We start from the raw sequence: 19,377 nt of genomic DNA, 5'->3' as shown, positions 1-19,377 counted from the left end.
TGACAGCATTTGAAAGGCATCTGGATAGGTATGTGAATAGGAAGGGTTTAGAGGGATATGGGCCGGCTGCTGGCAAATGGGAATAGATTAATTTGGGATATCTGGTCAGCATGGATGAGTTGGACAGAAGGGTCTGTTTCCGTACTGTACATCTCTCTGGCTCTATGATTCTGGAGCTGGCAAAGCGACCTATCTCACAACTTCAAAGCTCACTTACCTGATGTGCACACGTATAGATACCAAGAACACAAGTATTCATCAGCAATTCTTGCAGGACACTAAGTGACACTGTAGCATTATGAACAAATCAATCTCATTATTGATTTATTGCTGCTTCTGATAGTGTAACTTTTTAAAAGTTTGATAGTCTGATACCTTGTGATATTTAGCGAAGGGATTATTGAGTAAGAACCTTGTATGGAGGGAGGAGAGAACAGGAAATGGAGACTGAATCGACTGGGAAATGTGAAGGATTGTATTCTGTCTGGTCAGGAACAGAGGTACAGAAGGTGCAGGGAGAGCTGTCTGGAACAGCAGAAGGTGGCTAGGAAATTACTGGATGCACTATTTTAAATATTTCAGTCCAAGCAAAGAGATGAGAGACAGAAGGGGAGGTGAAAATATAAACACTGGGCCACAATGTGACTTACAAGAGTCATCAGCAACAGTATACGGGAAAACAGAAAACGAGAATGAGAGACTAACATAAATATTCCAAACAAAAACCATCCAGTTCGGGAACAGTGATTTGGAGGGTTAACAGGAAGATTACAGATGAGCAAAAACAGCAAAAGGAGCCTACACTTAAGGAGCTAAAGTTCGAGATTTGTCAGAATGACAGTGAGTTAGACCAGAAGCCCATTAGAACAGGAGTAGGCCGTTTGGCCCGTCCCGCCTGCACCACCAATCAATGGGATCCTGGCTGACCCAACATCCCTCACACCCACCTTCCTGTGCATTCACTGTCACCCTTGAAGTTAGATCCAACTTCTTTGAACAATTATGATTATTAGAAGGAACGTGAAAACCTAGTTGAACCCATAGAAGAGAAATTAGATAAAACCTTCCAGATGGTCAGTTTATGGCTAATGGAGTGAAACAATCCCTCACATGGATTTTAACTAAGTGGCTGTAAGCAGTTTGCAGTCCCAGGAAATACTGCAAACCAATCTACTGGGTAACCAAAGGATCAGGTCTGCAGAATAAGAGTTCCACAACTCTCAGACCAGACAGGATCCATCTGAGAATCCTCAAGGGATCAGATAACCCAGTCAGACACTAACTTCAAAACTTCATTTCAGCTGACCATCACTACTGGAGCAATGGACGTTCCATCGGACAGGTAGATAAACAGTACAAGGGTCACAGCAGAAATAGACCACAAGATTTTAGGAAATCACTTTTCAACTGCTCATGAATTTTTTTTTGGAAGGGTAGCTATTGTAAGAACAAAACATGGCAGCAAATTTGTACACACCAAGATATCACAAACTTCAAAGTGATGAGAAGGTCTGTTTTGTGCTCTCAGTTCAAGAATACATTTCAATAAGACACCAGAGAGAACCAGACATATTGCCAGGGGCGTGGGCTTAGATGTGCTGACCCTCTGACAGTGCAGTGCTCCCTCAGCGCTGACCCTCCGACAATGCGGCACTCCCTCAGCACTGACCCACCAACAGTGCTCCCTCCCTCAGCACTGACCCTCCGACAGTGATCCCTCTCTCAGTGCTGACCCTCCGACAGTACAGCACTCCCTCAGCGCTGACCCTCCGACAATACGGCACTCCCTCAGCACTGACCCTCTGACAGTGCCCACTCCCTCAGCACTGACCCTGTGACAGTGCGGCACTCCCTCAGCACTGACCCTCCAACAGTGTGGTGCTCCCTCTGCGCTGACCCTTTGACAGTGCCCATTCCCTCAGCGTTGACCCTCCGACAGTGCCCATTCCCTCAGCACTGACCCTCTGACAGTGCAGCACTCCCTCAGCACTGACCCTCCGACAGTGCGGCGCTCCCTCAGCGCTGACCCTCTGACAGTGCAGCACACCCTCAGCACTGACCCTCTGACTGTGCCTATTCCCTCAGCACTGACCCTCTGACAGTGAGGCACTCCCTCAGCGCGGACCTTCTGACAGTGCGGCACTCCCTCAGCACGGACCCTCTGACAGTGAGGCACTCCCTCAGCACTGACCCTCCGACAGTGCGGTGCTCCCTCAGTGCTGACCCTCCGACAGTGCCCATTCCCTCAGCATTGACCCTCTGACAGTGGCCACTCCCTCAGCACTGACCCTGTGACAGTGCCCACACCCTCAGCGCTGACCCTCTGACACATGTCCCGTGATGTAGTGAGGCAGGGAAGGGTGTGGACTCACTGAGTCAGAATGAACTTTGTTGATTGTTCTCTGAAAGTCTGAAACATTTATTAATCCAAAAGTTATTGACAAGTTGCAGGTAAACATCTTAGTTTATTTATAATTAAAAAAAATCAACTGTGTCTGCTTCCAATGTGAGAACGCTGCACTTCAATGTGAGCTTCCTGCTCCTGGACTGGGGCTGGGGGCAGAAGAGATTTTTCACGGGACGGGGGCACTGATAGGAAAAGACAGCTTCCTTTAAATGGGGGTGGGGTGTGCGAACGATGTGCTGAAGTGAAGTGCATGATTTTCTGCACTGTCCCAGTCAACTCACTCACTGTCACTGCTGTCAGCTGCTCCATGAGCTCCCCCACAGGAAGGCATCATTGAAGGGTCACCTAATAGCAGAGAAATTCCTAATTCATAGGAGTGAGTGTCCCAGCACTGACTGTGTCTCGGGGGTGGGGGGAGGGGGGGAACGGGGAAGAGGGTCTGGGCTCCCTGTTTGTCAGGGGCACCCTCCAAACCCTGAGCTGAAGGACAGGACAAGACAAAAGAACCCGATGGAGATGAAATTGAGTTGGTGCTGGCTTTGGATTACCACAGCACCAACGCCTCCCTCCCTCCCTCTCTCTCTCTCTCTCTCCTCGTCTTCCCCCACATGAAGGATAGTATTTCTACTAATGTGCCCAAAATCACCAATGGCCCAGTTGGCAGCTGCTTCTCTCTCCCCCAGTCAACCGTCATCAGCCTCGAAACCATGTGGAAGAGTCTCTTTGGCGGAGTGAGGATTGTGTACCCAATTCCAATGGGAATGCAGCTAATCCAATCATTGGAGAAATATCCTGGTCAAGGGACATGTCACTATCACACTCTTCCTGGGGTCCATCAACTAAATTCAGATCAGGAGATGAGGGGGTCAGGGAAAGGGAGTGGGGGGAGAAAGAAAAACAAAGAGTAAAAGCTTCGAAAGGGAGGGGTGATGAGATTACCCTCCTGTTAATCAAGGGGCTCTTGTTTTATTCGGATTGGTGTCGGGGTGAGCTGTAGCTGTTTTTCTTGTCGGTATAAGACATATTCACTGAATTGTGAGGAATCCACACCACCACCGCAGGATGCAACCACCCGAAATCCCTTGTGTAACAATCGTTCCAGAACCTGTAGCAGAACAAACAATCAGGAATCAGACAGCAAATAAAAAACACAAGTCCACTGGCCCACTCGGGTTCACTGAAAGAGCACCAACTTGCCTGAGCTCCCTCCCCTCGTACTGTGGCTTTGCAGGTCAAAAACAACTTTCTGCAAACAAAATCCTCAACAAACCCTGCTTCCTGTCCATAATCTGGTCTCCTATCTCCTAATATAGACGTTGCTGTCTACATTATCAACGTCCTTCTGCATTTTGAAAACCATTATTTAACCTCCTCCAACTTCTGTGCATCTTCCCCAACCTTTGTGCATGAACTAATATTCCTCACGACGGGTCCCACGCTGGGATATATTTCTGTATTTTATCTAAATCCTTCCCAGTTCTTCAAAAGGAGGACTCTAATGGGTCACCTGTTTTGTCAATTGGAAACGGGTGGAATGGGTGCACATAGTCCTCTGTATTTCACAGATATTTGCTAATCCCCCTGTTCAGAGGAATTATGATATATCGCTGGAGCAAGTGGGACTTGAACCCAGGTTTCCTGGCTCAGAGGCAGGGACACTATCAACACACCGCAACATCCCTCCTGGGAGTTACTGTATAACTCAAAGTAGTTGAGAGCTGTCAGTTTGGTTCATTTCTCCAGGCAGTGTCTGACTGATCAGGACCAACCTGCCTCGAAATAGGTCAATAATTTGAAAATGAAATTCAATTCAGTGTGTTGGTCAGTGAATTAGGAGGTCACTTCTTACTGTGACAATTACACAAGTTAACAAGGCAATGATAAAGCAAAACCACTCACCCTCACTCCTGGACGGACAGATTAGAAAATAAGAGTTTATTTTAAACTGGTCTCAAACATATGGGCACTGCTGTATTTCCCCCTTGAACTCCATTTTGATTCAGCCCCTTCCCACGTCCCAATCTCCCCCTCACCCCCTGATGGTTTGCGGTGCCCTTAGACTCTGCATTGGCCCCACGGTGATTTCCTGGTGGTGGTTAGGAGCTTAAAAACAAAAACTAAAGAGTCACGGTGATCTGGTGGCAGGAAAGCCATTGGGTTGTCTGTGACAACACATCTGGAGAGATATATAAACCTCATGTGGGTCAGACTTCTCCAATACAGGGAGTAGACACCTGACAGGTCAGGTGGGGTCCTGGGTCAGGGTACAGAGACTTACAGACAGACCACCAGGAATGTTGTGGTCTCCGTCGCTGGTATATAATGGGTCACTTCTGTCTTGAATGAACACTGAGGGAAGGGGGATCTAAAGGGCAGCTTTAACATAACAAACAGTTTGGACAGAAGGGACTCAATGAGAACAAAACCAAAAATCATCGCTACAAGAGAGTGAGTAAAAATCCAATGGGGAGTTTGGGAAAAATGCCTTTCCCAGAACCTGCTGGGAAGGAGGGTCTCATGGGGAGTAAGTGGTCATATGGGCATATTAATGGGGAAGCTAGACAGGCCAATAAGGGAGAAGACAAGAGAAGGTGTTTATGGTAGATTAGCATGAGGATAGATGGAAGGAGCCTTGACGCTAGCAGGAACTGGTTGGGTTGAATGGCCTCTTCCTGTGCTGTATACCCCATATAGTCTAACTTCTTTCCTTTGACATTGGATTAAGTCTTTATAAAACACCGGCTAAGCTTCAGAGTAATGTTCTTAATTCTAGACATTACATTTTAAGAAAGATGTAAGCTCATAAGAAATAGGAACAGGAGCAGGCCATTCAGCCCCTCGAGCCTGCTCCACTATTCAACAGGATCATGGCTGATCCGGCATTCCTCACTATCACTTTCATGCCCTTGATTCCCTGACTGATCAAAAATCTACATCAGCCTTAAACGTGCACAAGGACCCTGCCCCCACAGCTCTCCGTGACAAGGCGTTCCAAAGGCTCATAACTCAGAAAAAAATCCTCATCTCAATTTGGAATCAGTGGCCCTTTGTTCTGAGATTCTGTCCTCTGGCCCCACGCTCTCCAATGAAGGGAAATATTCTCTCAGCGTTGACCCTTAAGAATCCAGTACGTTTCAATGAGGTCATAGAACATCAAACATTACCTCCTTCCACCTATCACATTTCCATCGCCCCTCCCCCAAGTCCCTCCTCCCTACCTTTTATCTTAGCCTGCTGGACACACTTTCCTCATTCCTGAAGAAGGGCTCATGCCCGTAACGTCGAATCTCCTGCTCCTTGGATGCTGCCTGACCTGCTGCGCTTTTCCAGCAACACATTTTCAGCTCTGATCTCCAGCATCTGCAGACCTCACTTTTTCCCGTCAAACATTACAGCACAGGCAGGTCAAAAGTGAGGAATGCAGATGCTGGAAACCAGGGTTTAGATCAGAGTGGTGCTGGAAAAGCACAGCAGGTCAGGCAGCATCCGAGGAGCAGGAAAATCGAAGTTTCGGGCAAAAGCCCTTCACCAGTACACACTCTTAGGCCCTTGATGTTGTACCAACCTGTGGAACCAATCTGTAACTCACACTATTCCCTTTTCATCCATATGTTTATCCAATGACCATTTAAATGCCCTTAAAGTTGGCGAGTCTACTATTGTTGCAGGCAGTACGTTCCACACCCCTACTACTCTGAGTAAAGAAACTGCCCCTGACATCTGTCCTATATCTATCACCCCTCAATTTAAAGCTATGCCCCCTTGTGCTAGCCGTCACCATTCTAGGAAAAAGGCTCTCCCTGTCCACCCTATCTAACCCTCTGATTATCTTATATGTCTCTATTAAGTCACCTCTCAACCTTCTTCTTCAATGCAAACAGCATCAAGTCCCTCAGCCTTTCCTCATAAGACCTTCCCTCCATACCAAGCAACATCCTAGTAAATCTCCTCTGCACCCTTTACAAAGCTTCCACGTCCTTCCAATAATGCAGTGACCAGAACCGCATGCGGCTACACCAAAGTTTTGTACAGCTGAAGCATGATCTCATGGTTCCAAAACTCAATCCCTCTACCAATAAACACCAACATGCCTTCTTAACAACCCTAACAATCTGGGTGGCAACTTTCAGGGATCTATGTACATGGACACAGAGATCTCTCTACTCATCTAAACTACCAAGAATCTTACCATTAGCCCAATACTCTGCATTCCTGTTACTCCTTCCAAAGTGTAAAAAATGAGGTCTGCAGATGCTGGAGATCACAGCTGCAAATGTGTTGCTGGTCAAAGCACAGCAGGCCAGGCAGCATCTCAGGAATAGAGAATTCGACGTTTCGAGCATAAGCCCTTCCTGATGAAGGGCTTATGCTCGAAATGTCGAATTCTCTATACCTGAGATGCTGCCTGGCCTGCTGTGCTTTGACCAGCAACACATTTGCAACTCCTTCCAAAGTGATTCATCTCACATTTTTCCAGATTAAACTCCATTTGCCACCTCTCGGCCCAGCTCTGCAGCTTATCTATGTCTCTCTGTAACCTGCAACATCCTTCGGCACTATCTACAACTCTACCGACCTCAGTGTCATCCACAAATTTACTAACCCATCCTTCTACACCCTCATCCAGATCATTTATAAAAATGACAAACAACAGTGGACCAAAAACAGTCCCTGTGGCACACCACTGTCACTGAACTCCAGGATGAATATTTCCCATCAACCACCACCCTCTGTCTTCTTTCAGCTAGCCAATTTCTGATCCAAACTGCTAAATCACCTTCAACCCCGAAACTCTGTAATTTGTGCAATAGCCTATTGTGGGGAACCTTATCAAACACCTTACTGAAATCCACATACACCACATCAATCGCTTTACCCTCATCTACCTGTTTGGTCACCTTCTCAAAGAACTCAATAAGGTTTGTGAGGCACGACCTAACCTTCACAAAACCTTGTTGACTATCGCTAATCAACTTCTTCCTCTCTAGATGATTATAGATCCTATCTCTTATAACCCTTTCCAACACTTTATCCACAACCGAAGTAAGGCTCACAGGTCTTCTGGCACCATTCCGATCGACAATGATGACACAAAAATCAAAGCCAAAGGCTCTGCAATCTCCTCCCTGGCTTCCCAGAGAATCCCAGGATAAATCCCATCTGGCTCTGGGGACTTGTCATTCTTCTAATCTCCAGTGAGTCAAGTCTGAACCTGTTTAGCCTTTATTTGGAAGACAATCTGTCCAGACCGGGGATCAGCCCAGTGAACCCTTGTGGGATGCTCTTCGGAGGGTCAGTGTGGACCTCGAGTCATAGAGATGTACAGCATGGAAACAGACCCTTTGGTCCAACCCGTCCATGCCGACCAGATATCCCATCCCAATCTAGTCCCACCTGCCAGCACCTGGCCCATATCCCTCCAAACCCTTCCTATTCATATACCCATCCAGATGCCTCAAACAGCAAAGGCAGTAACTGTGCAGGTTCTCTCTCTCTCTCTCTCTGTCTGTCTGTCTCTCTCTCTCTCCCTCCTGCACTGTCCTCACCATGTGCTTCCTTTGTCTGCTCTTCTCCCTTTTAAAAATGCTGTTGTTTTGACTTCTTTTTTCCCCAAAGTTCCAAAACAAAGCAACACCATATAAAACAGTAATTGCTGCTCCTGCAATTCGAGGAAATGGCCTCCAACACCTAAAATACCTCAGGAAAGGAGCAGCTGTTACAGCCAGAACATTTTCCTGTCCTCCATCTTGGATTACCCAGAACCCTCTGTGAAAAAGGGGGCATTTGCAGAACAACAGGAGCGGGACAAAGTTACTTTCTCAGCCGAGTTATCAGGAGCTGAAATGGCATTGTGTATTCAACAGCACTGAGTAACCTGCAGGGAAACCAATATATGGAATACAAATAGGACAAATACTATATGTTAATACAGGCCACTCTACAGTCAGATCAGACTACAGCCTGGAACTGAACTAAATGGTAAAAGGACCTGGAATGTGCTAAGTGTGAAACAGAAAATCACTATAATCAATTAAAGTCAAAAGCATGAAAGAAAATCTGACCCCTGGTTACAATGCTGTTTGAGGAGTAAATGGAGATCAAGCCAGATTGAACGAGACCACATAACTGTGTCCGAGGCGTCGTATTAAGAGTGTGAGAGAGGAGGCAACATCCTCCAGCTCCTCTCACTGCTCGCCTGAAGCTGCAACTAAACACCAACCTCCGAGACACAGGGCAGGAACAGACAGCACAGCTCGAAAAACACTAAATGAACGCTGTGTGTCATGCTCAGAAGGATTGATCTGTTCTCTAGTTGATTCACCATCTCATAGAATTCCACAGGGAGAGAGATGAACAGCAGCACGGTGTCAGGTGCTATATGGAGTTAACCAGTGGCAAGGGACAGCGGGCTCCTTTCTAAGTTGACATGGCCTTCCTGGAGATTTGGCAGAGGTCCCGAACATAATGACCAGATATGATCTGAACATTGTGGACAGACAGTTCAAGGAGAGCGGTTACAGAAGTTAGGACACAACTTATACACAACTCGGATCAGATTTCAGGTTAGAGAGGTTTGCAGGAACAAGCTGCTGGTAACAGCACAGCTCCCTGATTGGTGATTTCCAAAATCAGCTAGTGACTGGACTAGGGATGTCTGGGAGAATGGGAGGCAGCCGTTACCCTCATGGCTGGTGGCTCAGTGGTTAGCACTGCTGCCTCACAGCACCAGAGACCCGGGTTTGATTCCAGCCTCGGGCGACTGTCTGTGTGGACTTTGCAAATCCTCCCCATGTCTGCATGGGTTTCCTCCGGGTTAGATGGATTGCCATTGGGATATGCAGGGTCACAGGGAGGGGGGAGAATGCTTTTGGAGGGTGAGTGCAGACTCAATGGGCTGAATGGCCATATTTTTGTGACAGTGCAGGACATGGTCCTTGTGACCAGAGTCTCATCCCAACTTCTGTCTTGTTAGTTTGTACAACACAGCACAGGGTTAGATACAGAGTTAAGCTCCCTCTACACTGTCACCCATGAAACACTCCCAAGACAGGGACAACACAGGGTTAGGTACAGAGTAAAGCTCCCTCTATAATTTTCAACAAAAGTAAAGCTTCCTCTACACTGTTACCAATGAAAGACTGCTGGGCGCAGCACAGGGTTAGAAAGAATACAGTTCCCTCAACGTTACTTAATATTTAATCTCGCACCCTCTCTGCCTCGGGTCTCAGCGTACTTTATTACAGTGTGGTGACCTGTTGGCATTTTGCACACCATCAGGCATTTGGCGTGAGATTCCCAAATGATAGGAACCAATGACAGTTAGAGAGCAGGTCCTGCTGCTTTCTCTCTAGCTGCTCAGATGAGATTACTATTCTCAGCATCAGAAACCATGCAGGCCGCAGGTTCGAGTCCTTCCATCCCACATGGTCTCAGCCATTAGGAATCAATAACTGACCAACAGCAAAGACACAAGATGTCTTACAATAAATTGTGAGAAACTGAAACTTCCTTCTGGTTTGTTGATATGTTTTCACAAAAAGCAGCTCTATAAAAGGGGAACACGGTGAGAGCTTTGGGAAGGTCTTGGATACTTTGCTGGTGATATAGGGGATGGAGAGGCACTGACTGAAAAACAGGAGCTTATCCAGCAGAATTCCTCACCCCAGTTTACCAAAGCCATGAGAAAATGGGAAGGGGTCAGAGATAATTAGGTAAAATGGTGCCTGGGGCTGCAATGTGGAGTTAGTGGGGGAGAATTCAAAATCAGACAGTACTGTCTGGAGCAGAGAAGATTCAGAAAGAAATTAAGACAGGACTTGAGAAGGTAAATCCTGAAATGGTCTTGATCATTAACAAGGTAACAACAGAACTCTTGACTGATCCAGCTTTGGGTTTATATGATGGTGGTTCACGTTCTGTACATTCACAGCAAGGGATCTGTGCACAGTCAAGAGCTGGAGGGCACCATTACGTTGTATTTAGTTTGGCAAACTCCTGCTTCCTCTCAGAACAGTCTGACATCTGCTTAACATTTGGTGCCTGGTTCAAAAGATGGAACACAGATGGAATCAATACAAACTTACTGGTGGAACAGCAACCAACAGCTGTCTGAAAATTCGACACAACTGACCCCCTCACTGCAGAGCGAGGGCTACACCTAGTCAAATTCTCAAAACCTACCGGGGACAGAACAAAGGTCCCAGTGGAGAAACAGCTGGAGAAATTCCCAATTCCTGATGGATTGCATGGACTTGGGGCAGGACAAGGCTGTGTGTGGAATGGGAAGTCCTGTCAGTGCAGGAGCAGTGTTCCAGACTAACCCACAGCCTGGTGTCTGCCACTTACTGAATATTTCAGGAGCTGATGGACAGTAACAAGGGGGTGCTGGCAGAGCCTGGGATACGGTGAGACTGAGAGGTTGGTGACGTGTTGGTGCCAGGTGGGTAGTTATGAATTCTTCAACTGTAACACAGGGTTCAGAGAGCTCCAGGCACAGGGGAGTCACCTGATGGAAAATCCAAATTCCCGCCGGATTCCCATGGATCCGGCTGCATGTGGAATTCTACAGGATCCTGAAAGATCAGCCCGGTCTGTGCTGCTCCAACGGTCAGAAGGTCTGGGCTATTTTATCGCCTCATTCCTCTGACCAAAATGGTCGGAAGGTAATGTCAGCACAATGAAGCCTCAAAAACTCCCACTAAACCAGCTGCTCACTGAGACGTGGAGATCTCTGAACATCTCTGGGACACATCCCCACCACCCTGTGGCTGAACACTTCAACTCCCCCTCCCACTCCACCAAAATCAGGGCTGCCTCCATCACCAAACCCAAACCACCCGATGCCTGGAGGAAGATGCCTCATCTTCTGCCTTGGGGTCCTCCAGCCACACAGGACCAATGTCAATTTTACCAGTTTCCAAAACTCCCCTCCTCCACCTCATCCCAGATCCAACCCTCCAACTCAGCACCACCCTCTTGACCTGTCCATCTTCCTTCCCAACGATCCACTCCACCCTCCCCTCCGTCCAGTCACCATAACCCCCACCTGCACCTACCTATCACGTTCCCAGCTACTTCCCCCACATTTATCTGTCAGCCTCACCCATCCCCATCTCACATTCTTGATGAGGGGCTCATGCCTGAAACATTGACTCTCCTGCTCCTCGGATGCTGCCTGACCTGCTGTGTTTTTCCAGCATCACACTTTGAAGACTGAGTACCCGAGTGAACCACTGGTGCTGGGTATCACTGGTCACCTTCTCTGAAATGTCACTGGCATCCAGTGAAGAGTCTCGCAATCTCCTGCCCATCCTGAGTGCACAGCGACAATGCCCTCCTCAATCCATGTGGCCAGCTATAAGCTGCTAGCGAGGAAAAGACACAGCTGTGGGGTCAACAACTGAGTCTGACAATGAAAACAAGCAGACCACCTTACAGCCAAAACACAGTGGCTGGGGTGGCTTCTGGTGGTCTTAGATATTGAGTGTACGCAAACATTATATTTAAAGCTGGAAAACAGCATTGTCCATTTCTCGCTGGTGAATGCTGGTGAGGCTGCCCCTGGAGTACTGTGCTGCAAATGTGTTGCTGGTCAAAGCACAGCAGGTTAGGCAGCATCTCAGGAATAGAGAATTCGACGTTTCGAGCATAAGCCCTTCATCAGGAATAAGAGAGAGAGAGCCAAGCCGGCTGAGATAAAAGGTAGGGAGGAGGGACTAGGGGGAGGGGCGATGGAGGTGGGATAGGTGGAAGGAGGTCAAGGTGAGGGTGATAGGCCGGAGTGGGGTGGGGGCGGAGAGGTCAGGAAGAGGATTGCAGGTTAGGAGGGCGGTGCTGAGTTGAGGGAACCGACTGAGACAAGGTGGGGGGAGGGGAAATGAGGAAGCTGGAGAAATCTGAATTCATACCTTGTGGTTGGAGGGTTCCCAGGCGGAAGATGAGGCGCTCCTCCTCCAGCCGTCGTGTAGTTGTGTTCTGCCGGTGGAGGAGTCCAAGGACCTGCATGTCCTCGGTGGAGTGGGAGGGGGAGTTAAAGTGTTGAGCCACGGGGTGATTGGGTTGGTTGGTTCGGGCGGCCCAGAGGTGTTCTCTGAAGCGTTCCGCAAGTAAGCGGCCTGTCTCACCAATACTCACCCTGGAGTACTGTGTACAGGTTTGGTCTCTTTACTTGAGAAAGGATGGACTGGCACTGGAGGGGGTGCAGAGGAGGGTCACTGGGTTGATTCTGGTGTTAAGGGGGTTGGTTTATGCGGAGAGGCTGAGTTGATTGGGACTATATTCATTGGAATTTAGAAGAATGGGGGGGATCTTATAGAAACATATAGATTTAAGGGAATAGATAAGATGGAGGTAGAGGGATCTATATCTCGGGGGCATATCCTCAAAATAAGGAGGGAGCAGATTTAGGACTGAGCTGAGGAGGAGCTTTTTCACCCAAAGGGTTGGGAATCTGTAGAATTCCGTGCCCTGATGAAGATATCTCGATGAATTATTTTGAGGCAAATGAAATAGATTTTTAACAGTAAAGGAATTAACGGTTACAGTGAGAGCACGGGTAAGTGGAGCTGAGGCCATGAAAAGATCAGCCAAGATCATATTCAATGGCTGAGCAGACTCGATGGGCCAAATGGCCTCCTCCTGCCCCTAATTCTTGTGTTCTCACAACCTTGTCCAATTCAGCATTGCCTGCAGTAGTTTCACCTGCTGATCCCACCAGCCACAGTGACGTTGTCTCACTGTGTCCCTGACGATCCACAACACGGTTAGATTTTGTGTCATGCAGGTTCTGAAATGATGGCCTGAACACCCAAGCCTGGCTCATTAACATACGTCAGACAGGAACGCTCCTGGAACCACATCCTACACCTTTGCCCAGAACCGACCAGCACTGAGACCGCTGCAACAGAAACCTGTGGATGCCGGAGACCTGAAACCAAAACAGAAACTGCTGGAGAAACTCAGCAGATCTGGCAGCATCTTGTGGAGGGAAAACAGGGTTAATGTTTCAGACCAGAAACATTTCTAGAATCTCTAGATTTCATTTATTCTCAGGTTTCTGTCACTCAGCCACACTGTTTCGTTTATTCCCTGTGTTTCCAATTTTCCAGAGAAGTCTATTCCAGCTGTACATGTGTCTCCAACACACTGATGTCACAGCGCTCTGGTGGACATGTCTCTCTCTAACTGACTTGGTGACAGCTCTCATTCAATATACCCTGACCATTACTCCCCTCTTCAACCACTGTGTGTAAACCCATCTATTTAAGATCGGAGTAAGGAGGAATTCCTTCTCTCTGAGGGAAGGGAATCTGTGGAATTCCTTACCACAGAGGGTTGTCAAGGCTGACTCATTTAAAATTCAGCCTGTACGCAACCAGTAAGGGAATCGAGGGTCACAGGGAAAAGGCAGGAGAGAGGACCGGAGGGAAACGTTGAATTCCCTATTCCTGAGATACTGCCTAACCTGCTGTGCTTTAACCAGCAACACATTTTCAGCGGTTATCAGATCAGAGACGATCTCAGTGAATGGCGTGCTCCTATATGATACAGTATACTGTAGAACCCTGAGAGCCCAATACTCACTCACACAGGGACACAGAGGATCAGAAAGGTGATGACCATTAAACAGCACAGATACAGACTCTAACACTGACCAAGAGAACACAACAAGCTGAAGTCCAATCCGAGCTGAGCCCTCACCTGGACTGAGTTGAGGCGGCAGTAACCATTGATGGGAAAGCGGATGACATGTGTGGGGTCCTGGTTCCAGCCAGCATTGACGGAGTTACACATCACATCCCCGGTCTCCGGGAAAATATCCTCAATCAAGGATTTCTCTCCACTCAAGCTGATCCGCTCCCCAAGGTCAGGGGTCACCCTCAGCACTAGGCATTCACAGGGCTGTGAGGATTTGCGAAGTTCTTTCTCTTGTTTCCACCTCTCCAGCTCCCTCACCATGGGCTGTAACTGATAAAACTTTGCCTCTTCATATAACAGGCTGAAATCCTGCAACACAACACATTTCATTTCATATCGCCAGTTTCATTTCTGACAGATTTTGCTCAGCAGTAGGCCATTCAGCCCCTCGAGCTCTTCTGTTTTTGTAGATATAAAGTACAGAGCAGGAGAGAAACAGGCCATTTAGCCCCCAAGCCTCATGTTAGCTTTATGTGCCCCGCAAGTCACCTTCACTTCATCGCATCCAATCATTGATATCATGGTCATATTTACCTCCAAGTCATTCTCCAACAGAGTGCGAGAGCATGCTTGAGAGAGTGCACGTGAGAGAGAGAGAGAGTGCGACACAGTGAGAGCTGACAACCCCCTCCCACTGTCCCAGTGTAGAGTGGATCAGGACCACTCCCCGGGAAACTGCTGCGAGGCAATGAAATATCGGAGATTTGGACATTTTTGGGGAGGGGGTGAGACCATGCAGCTGGGTTAAATTAGATGGTTAGAGCATGGTGCTAATAACGCTAAGGTCATGGGTTCAATCCCCACACTGACCAGATGAGTCATTAGGATTAAAGCACAGCAGGTTAGGCAGCATCCAAGGAACAGGAAATTCCTGATGAAGGGCTCTGGCCCGAAACGTCGAATTTCCTGTTCCTTGGATGCTGCCTAACCTGCTGCGCTTTAACCAGCAACACATTTTCAGCTCTGATCTCCAGCATCTGCAGACCTCACTTTTTACTCGAGTCATTAGGATTTGCAAGCTGTGCGTTCACACTATGTGATCATGAGAGAGCAGTTGGGAAGAGGGTGTATGTAATAGCAGGTTTGATTAGATTAGATTACTTACAGTGTGGAAACAGGCCCTTCAGCCCAACAAGTCCACACCAACCCTCCGAAGTGCAACCCACCCAGACCCAAACCCCACATTTACCCCTTCACCTAACACTACGGGCAATTTAGCATGCCCAATTCACCTGACCTGCACATCTTTGGACTGTGGGAGGAAACCCACACAGACACGGGGAGAATGTGCAAACTCCACACAGTGAGTCACCTGAGTCGGGAATTGAACCCGGGTCTGTGGCACTGTGAGGCAGCAGTGCTAACCACTGTGCTGCCGTGCCGCCCACAAAGACTGTTTATAAACCACAACATTGTGATGGCCGGGAATTGAACCCAGGTCAACTGCTTGGAAGGCAGCTATGCTCACCACTATACCACCCTCTCAACAGCATCAGGGAGACCAGCACAGACTGCTCAGGATTTGCTAAAAACAAAATTGAAACTTTTCATCAGAAATGGGACACAAGAAACAGCCTTGAAAAGAGACTTTGTTTTATACAGCACAAGAAGGGGATGCTGATTGGTTGTGCCATCACTGAATGCAGCAGTTAACTGTCAGTCTTAAATTCCAGAGCAGACAGGTCAATTCTGATTGGTCAAGATGTTGCCGTAGGCATGCAGTTTCGAGGCCAGTTTTATGGGTCCCAACAATTGGTGGACTGTATCGAACAACATGACCCAGTGACCTTTCACAGCCCCTGCTTTAGATGTGACTCTGTCACCGGAACAGCATGTGTTAAATGATCCAAACTGTGTTGACAGTTACACCACAATCCAGTATAAGATCATTCGCCACACCTGAACGGTGATGCATTTCTGCCTATTGGAAGCTGTATACTTAAATTAGACTGAGAGTTAACTGCTGCATCCCCAGCCAATGATAACCCAACCAATCACCCTTCTCATACTGTATACAACAGGGTCTCTTTTCAAGGCTGTTTCTTGTGTCCCGTTTCTGATAAACGCAGGACAACAAGCTTCAACGTTTAGTAACCCTGATTAGATTACTTACAGTGTGGAAATTCTGATATTCTGTACTACCAGGCAATTATTAGCTTATTCATTTCTGCATTCCATTCACACCGCAGTCCAATACCAACCATAAATTTGAGCTGATGCCCAATTCCCAACAACAGAAAAGGGAGGAATTAAAAGGAAATGCATTCAAATATTCACCTTGAAATCCTCTGGGAGCAGGAGTTTCGATGTCCTGAGGAAACTGAGGATGTATCGGAAAATTTCTCCATCTCGGTCAATGAAGTAGTGCTGCTTCAAACTGTCCAGGACAATGGGCTCCGTGCCATTGAAAAGGCGCCCTATCCTGAGGGGAACAGTGGAAATACAGATCAACAGGGAGAACCACCAGTGGGAAATTTACTGCTTACATCCATGTAGTAGTTTCATTCTGTAAACGCTAGAGACTTCAAGTTGCAGAGAATTGATGAGATAAATTTAATAAACAACTTGTTCTTGGAGTCACTGTGTTTATTTGGTGAGTCCAGTTCAGTTTCTGATCAATGGTAACTCCCCCACCCCCCCAACAACCCTACCAGGATTTTGATGGCGAGGGATTCAGTGATGGTAACTTCATTGAATGTCAAGGGGGTGGTGGTTAGATTGTCTCTTATGTTTGATGATTCATGGCATTTGTGTGGCGTCAATGTTACTCGTCACTTGTCAGCTCAGGCCTGGTAATTGTCCAGATCTTGTTGCATTTGGACACGGACTGCTTTAGTATCTGAGGAATTGGGAATGGTGATGAACACAGTGCAAACATCCGCAAATATCCCTACTGCTGAGTTTTTGACAGAGGGAAGGTCATTGATGAAGCAGCTGAAGATGGTTTGGGGTGGGGGGGGGGGAGGGGGAGGTGCTGGAAAAGCACAGCAGGTCAGGCAGCATCCGAGGAGCAGGAAAAATCGACGTTTCAGCCAAAAGCCCTTCATCAGGAATGGAGGCAGGAAGCCTCCAGGGTGGAGAGATAAATGGGGGAGGTGGGGCTGGGGAGAAGGTAGCAAAGAGTACAATAGGTGAATGGGGGAGGGAGGTGATAGTTCAGAGAGGAGAGTGGAGTGGATAGGTGGGAAGGGAGATTGGCAGGTAGGTTGGGTCATGAGGACAGTGCTGAGCTGGAAGGTTGGAACTGGGGTAAGGTGGGGGGGGGGGGGGCGGGGAGGGGTGTTGAGGAAACTGGTGAACTTCAACAAGAACCACAACCAGTTGGTGTAGGAAGTCTTCAGATTCTTGGTTATTGGGACCAGTTTCTGGGCCAGGGATTAGAAGGTTCAGACTGTAGTTCAGCAATACTGCTGCAAACATGCAGGTCAGGAGGGTCCCAAGTTTACAATGAAATTGTTCAGGAGAAGTGAGAGGGAGCAACAAGACAAGTAAAGAGAGACCACAAGGAAGTAATGGCACATTAATGGCATCAAGAAGAGAAAAAAATGCAAGGGGAGGTTAGAGTGCATGCGTGTCGAGTCAAAGTGTAGAGAATAACTTTGTTGAGATACACTCACAAGTAGCCACGTGGAAATAGTGGAAATCTGGCTTTAAAATGGCAAAGATAAGGCGGTTAATGGATGTGGGTTTGCTCGCTGAGCTGGAAGGTTCATTTTCAGATGTTTCGTCACCATACTAGGTAACATCTTCAGTGGGCCTCCGGGCGAAGCCTAAGATGTTACCTAGTATGGTGACGAAACGTCTGAAAATGAACCTCCCAGCTCAGAGAGCAAACCCACATCCAGAACCTCAACCTGAGGCTACAAATCTTCTCAAAACTCGCTGAGGCATTTAATAATCAAGGATTTAAATTGCTCCAAAAGGATGGGCATGGAGGAAGGGGAGATAGGATGGCAATGCTAATTGGCAAAGTCAGTGTAATGTTGAAAAAATGCAATGTCCTCGAGGAGTCAAAGACAGAATCGGTTCAGTTAGAGTTGAGAAGCAAGAAAGCAATGAAGACACGACAGGGAACTTCTCCCAGTGAGAGAGAGGGACAGTAGCAAGTCTTCAGAGAAATCAGAGGTGTCCAATAACAACCAGTCTGGTGACACTGTGGAAATTTAATCACCCAAAAATCAACCAGCTTAAAGGTTACAGTGAAGGGGGAGGAATTTCTGAAGTGCATTCAGGAGAACTTCCTCAAATCAGCACGTTCTTGAACCAATAGGAGAGGAGACATTACTGAAGCTGATGCTGGGGAATGAGGAAGATCGAGTGTCTGTGGATAACACTGACCATCGTATCCGGAGATTTCAATCAGCAACACAGAGGGGAAGAGAACAATTGAAATTGAAAGAGAGGACACCTCAATGGGAGGAGGGAGGCTCGATCAGGAACAACAGGTGATCTTTAATGAGGAGATGGTTCAGGTCCAGGAACATTCCAACATGAGCAAAGGACACAAAGTCAAAGCGTGCTGGGTCAGGAGGAGATAGGGAATACCACAAAGTCAGAGCGTGCTGGGTCAGGAGGAGATAGGGAATACCACAAAGTCACAGCGTGCTGGGTCAGGAGGAGATAGGGAATACGATGAAAGGAAAAAGATATATTATTCATGGCAGGTAAATTCTTCAAGGGAGAACTAAATACAATGTGAGAGGAGAAATGAAAAGGAAGATAGAAATAAAATTTCCACTTAGAAAAGGAACTCATTGATTTTCCACTGGCATGAAAATGGTAAGCAGGCAGGAAGAGATGAAGTGGGTGTTATTAAGGGGATAGAGATGGACACACAGTGAGAGGAACAGGACAAAGCCAGAGCACTAACTGAGGAAGAGGAATTGGACAGTGGAGCTGGTGGAGGAAGAGGATGGTGTGAAAACTGATGGACAGGTTACCATGGGAGAGCTGGCCATGCTCAGTGTGGATTGGTTACATCGCTGCTGAGGGAGGAAGAGGGCTGGGGTCAGCACAGGGGTTACCTTCATCTTCCTGAGACTGACTGAGGATTGAAGAATGGCCAATGTGACGTTCAAGAAAGGACAGTCCTAGCAACAACAGGCCAGTTATCATCAGCAGTGGGTAAGGTTTTAGGGGGAAAAAAAGGGAAAATAAATGCTTGGAAAGGCTTGCATTAATTAAGGCAGGTCATCACATGAATAAGAGGGGGACAAAGTTTGGTTAATGCAATTGAATTGTTTATGGGAGTAACAGGATGCTGACAAAGGTCA

General features: G+C 47.5%; 1 protein-coding gene across 1 annotated transcript in view; it reads right to left on the bottom strand.

The window, feature by feature from the left end:
- Positions 1 to 2,445: 2,445 nt before the first annotated feature.
- The window catches only part of LOC132823622 (BTB/POZ domain-containing protein kctd15-like), a 56,770-nt gene continuing 39,838 nt past the window's right edge, over positions 2,446 to 19,377 (bottom strand). The window contains exons 4-6 of the mRNA XM_060837550.1: positions 16,382 to 16,526; positions 14,108 to 14,413; positions 2,446 to 3,512 (exon numbers count right to left, since the gene is read on the bottom strand). Of these exons, the coding sequence (XP_060693533.1) occupies positions 3,354 to 3,512; positions 14,108 to 14,413; positions 16,382 to 16,526 (610 nt within the window). The 3' untranslated portion in view covers positions 2,446 to 3,353. The remainder of the gene's footprint in view (positions 3,513 to 14,107; positions 14,414 to 16,381; positions 16,527 to 19,377) is intronic.

The sequence above is a fragment of the Hemiscyllium ocellatum genome, chromosome 17, assembly GCF_020745735.1.
Source record: "Hemiscyllium ocellatum isolate sHemOce1 chromosome 17, sHemOce1.pat.X.cur, whole genome shotgun sequence".
Lineage (NCBI taxonomy): Eukaryota > Metazoa > Chordata > Chondrichthyes > Orectolobiformes > Hemiscylliidae > Hemiscyllium > Hemiscyllium ocellatum.
The sequence above is the reverse complement of the archived record's forward strand: the minus strand, read 5'-3'. Positions and strand labels throughout refer to the sequence as shown.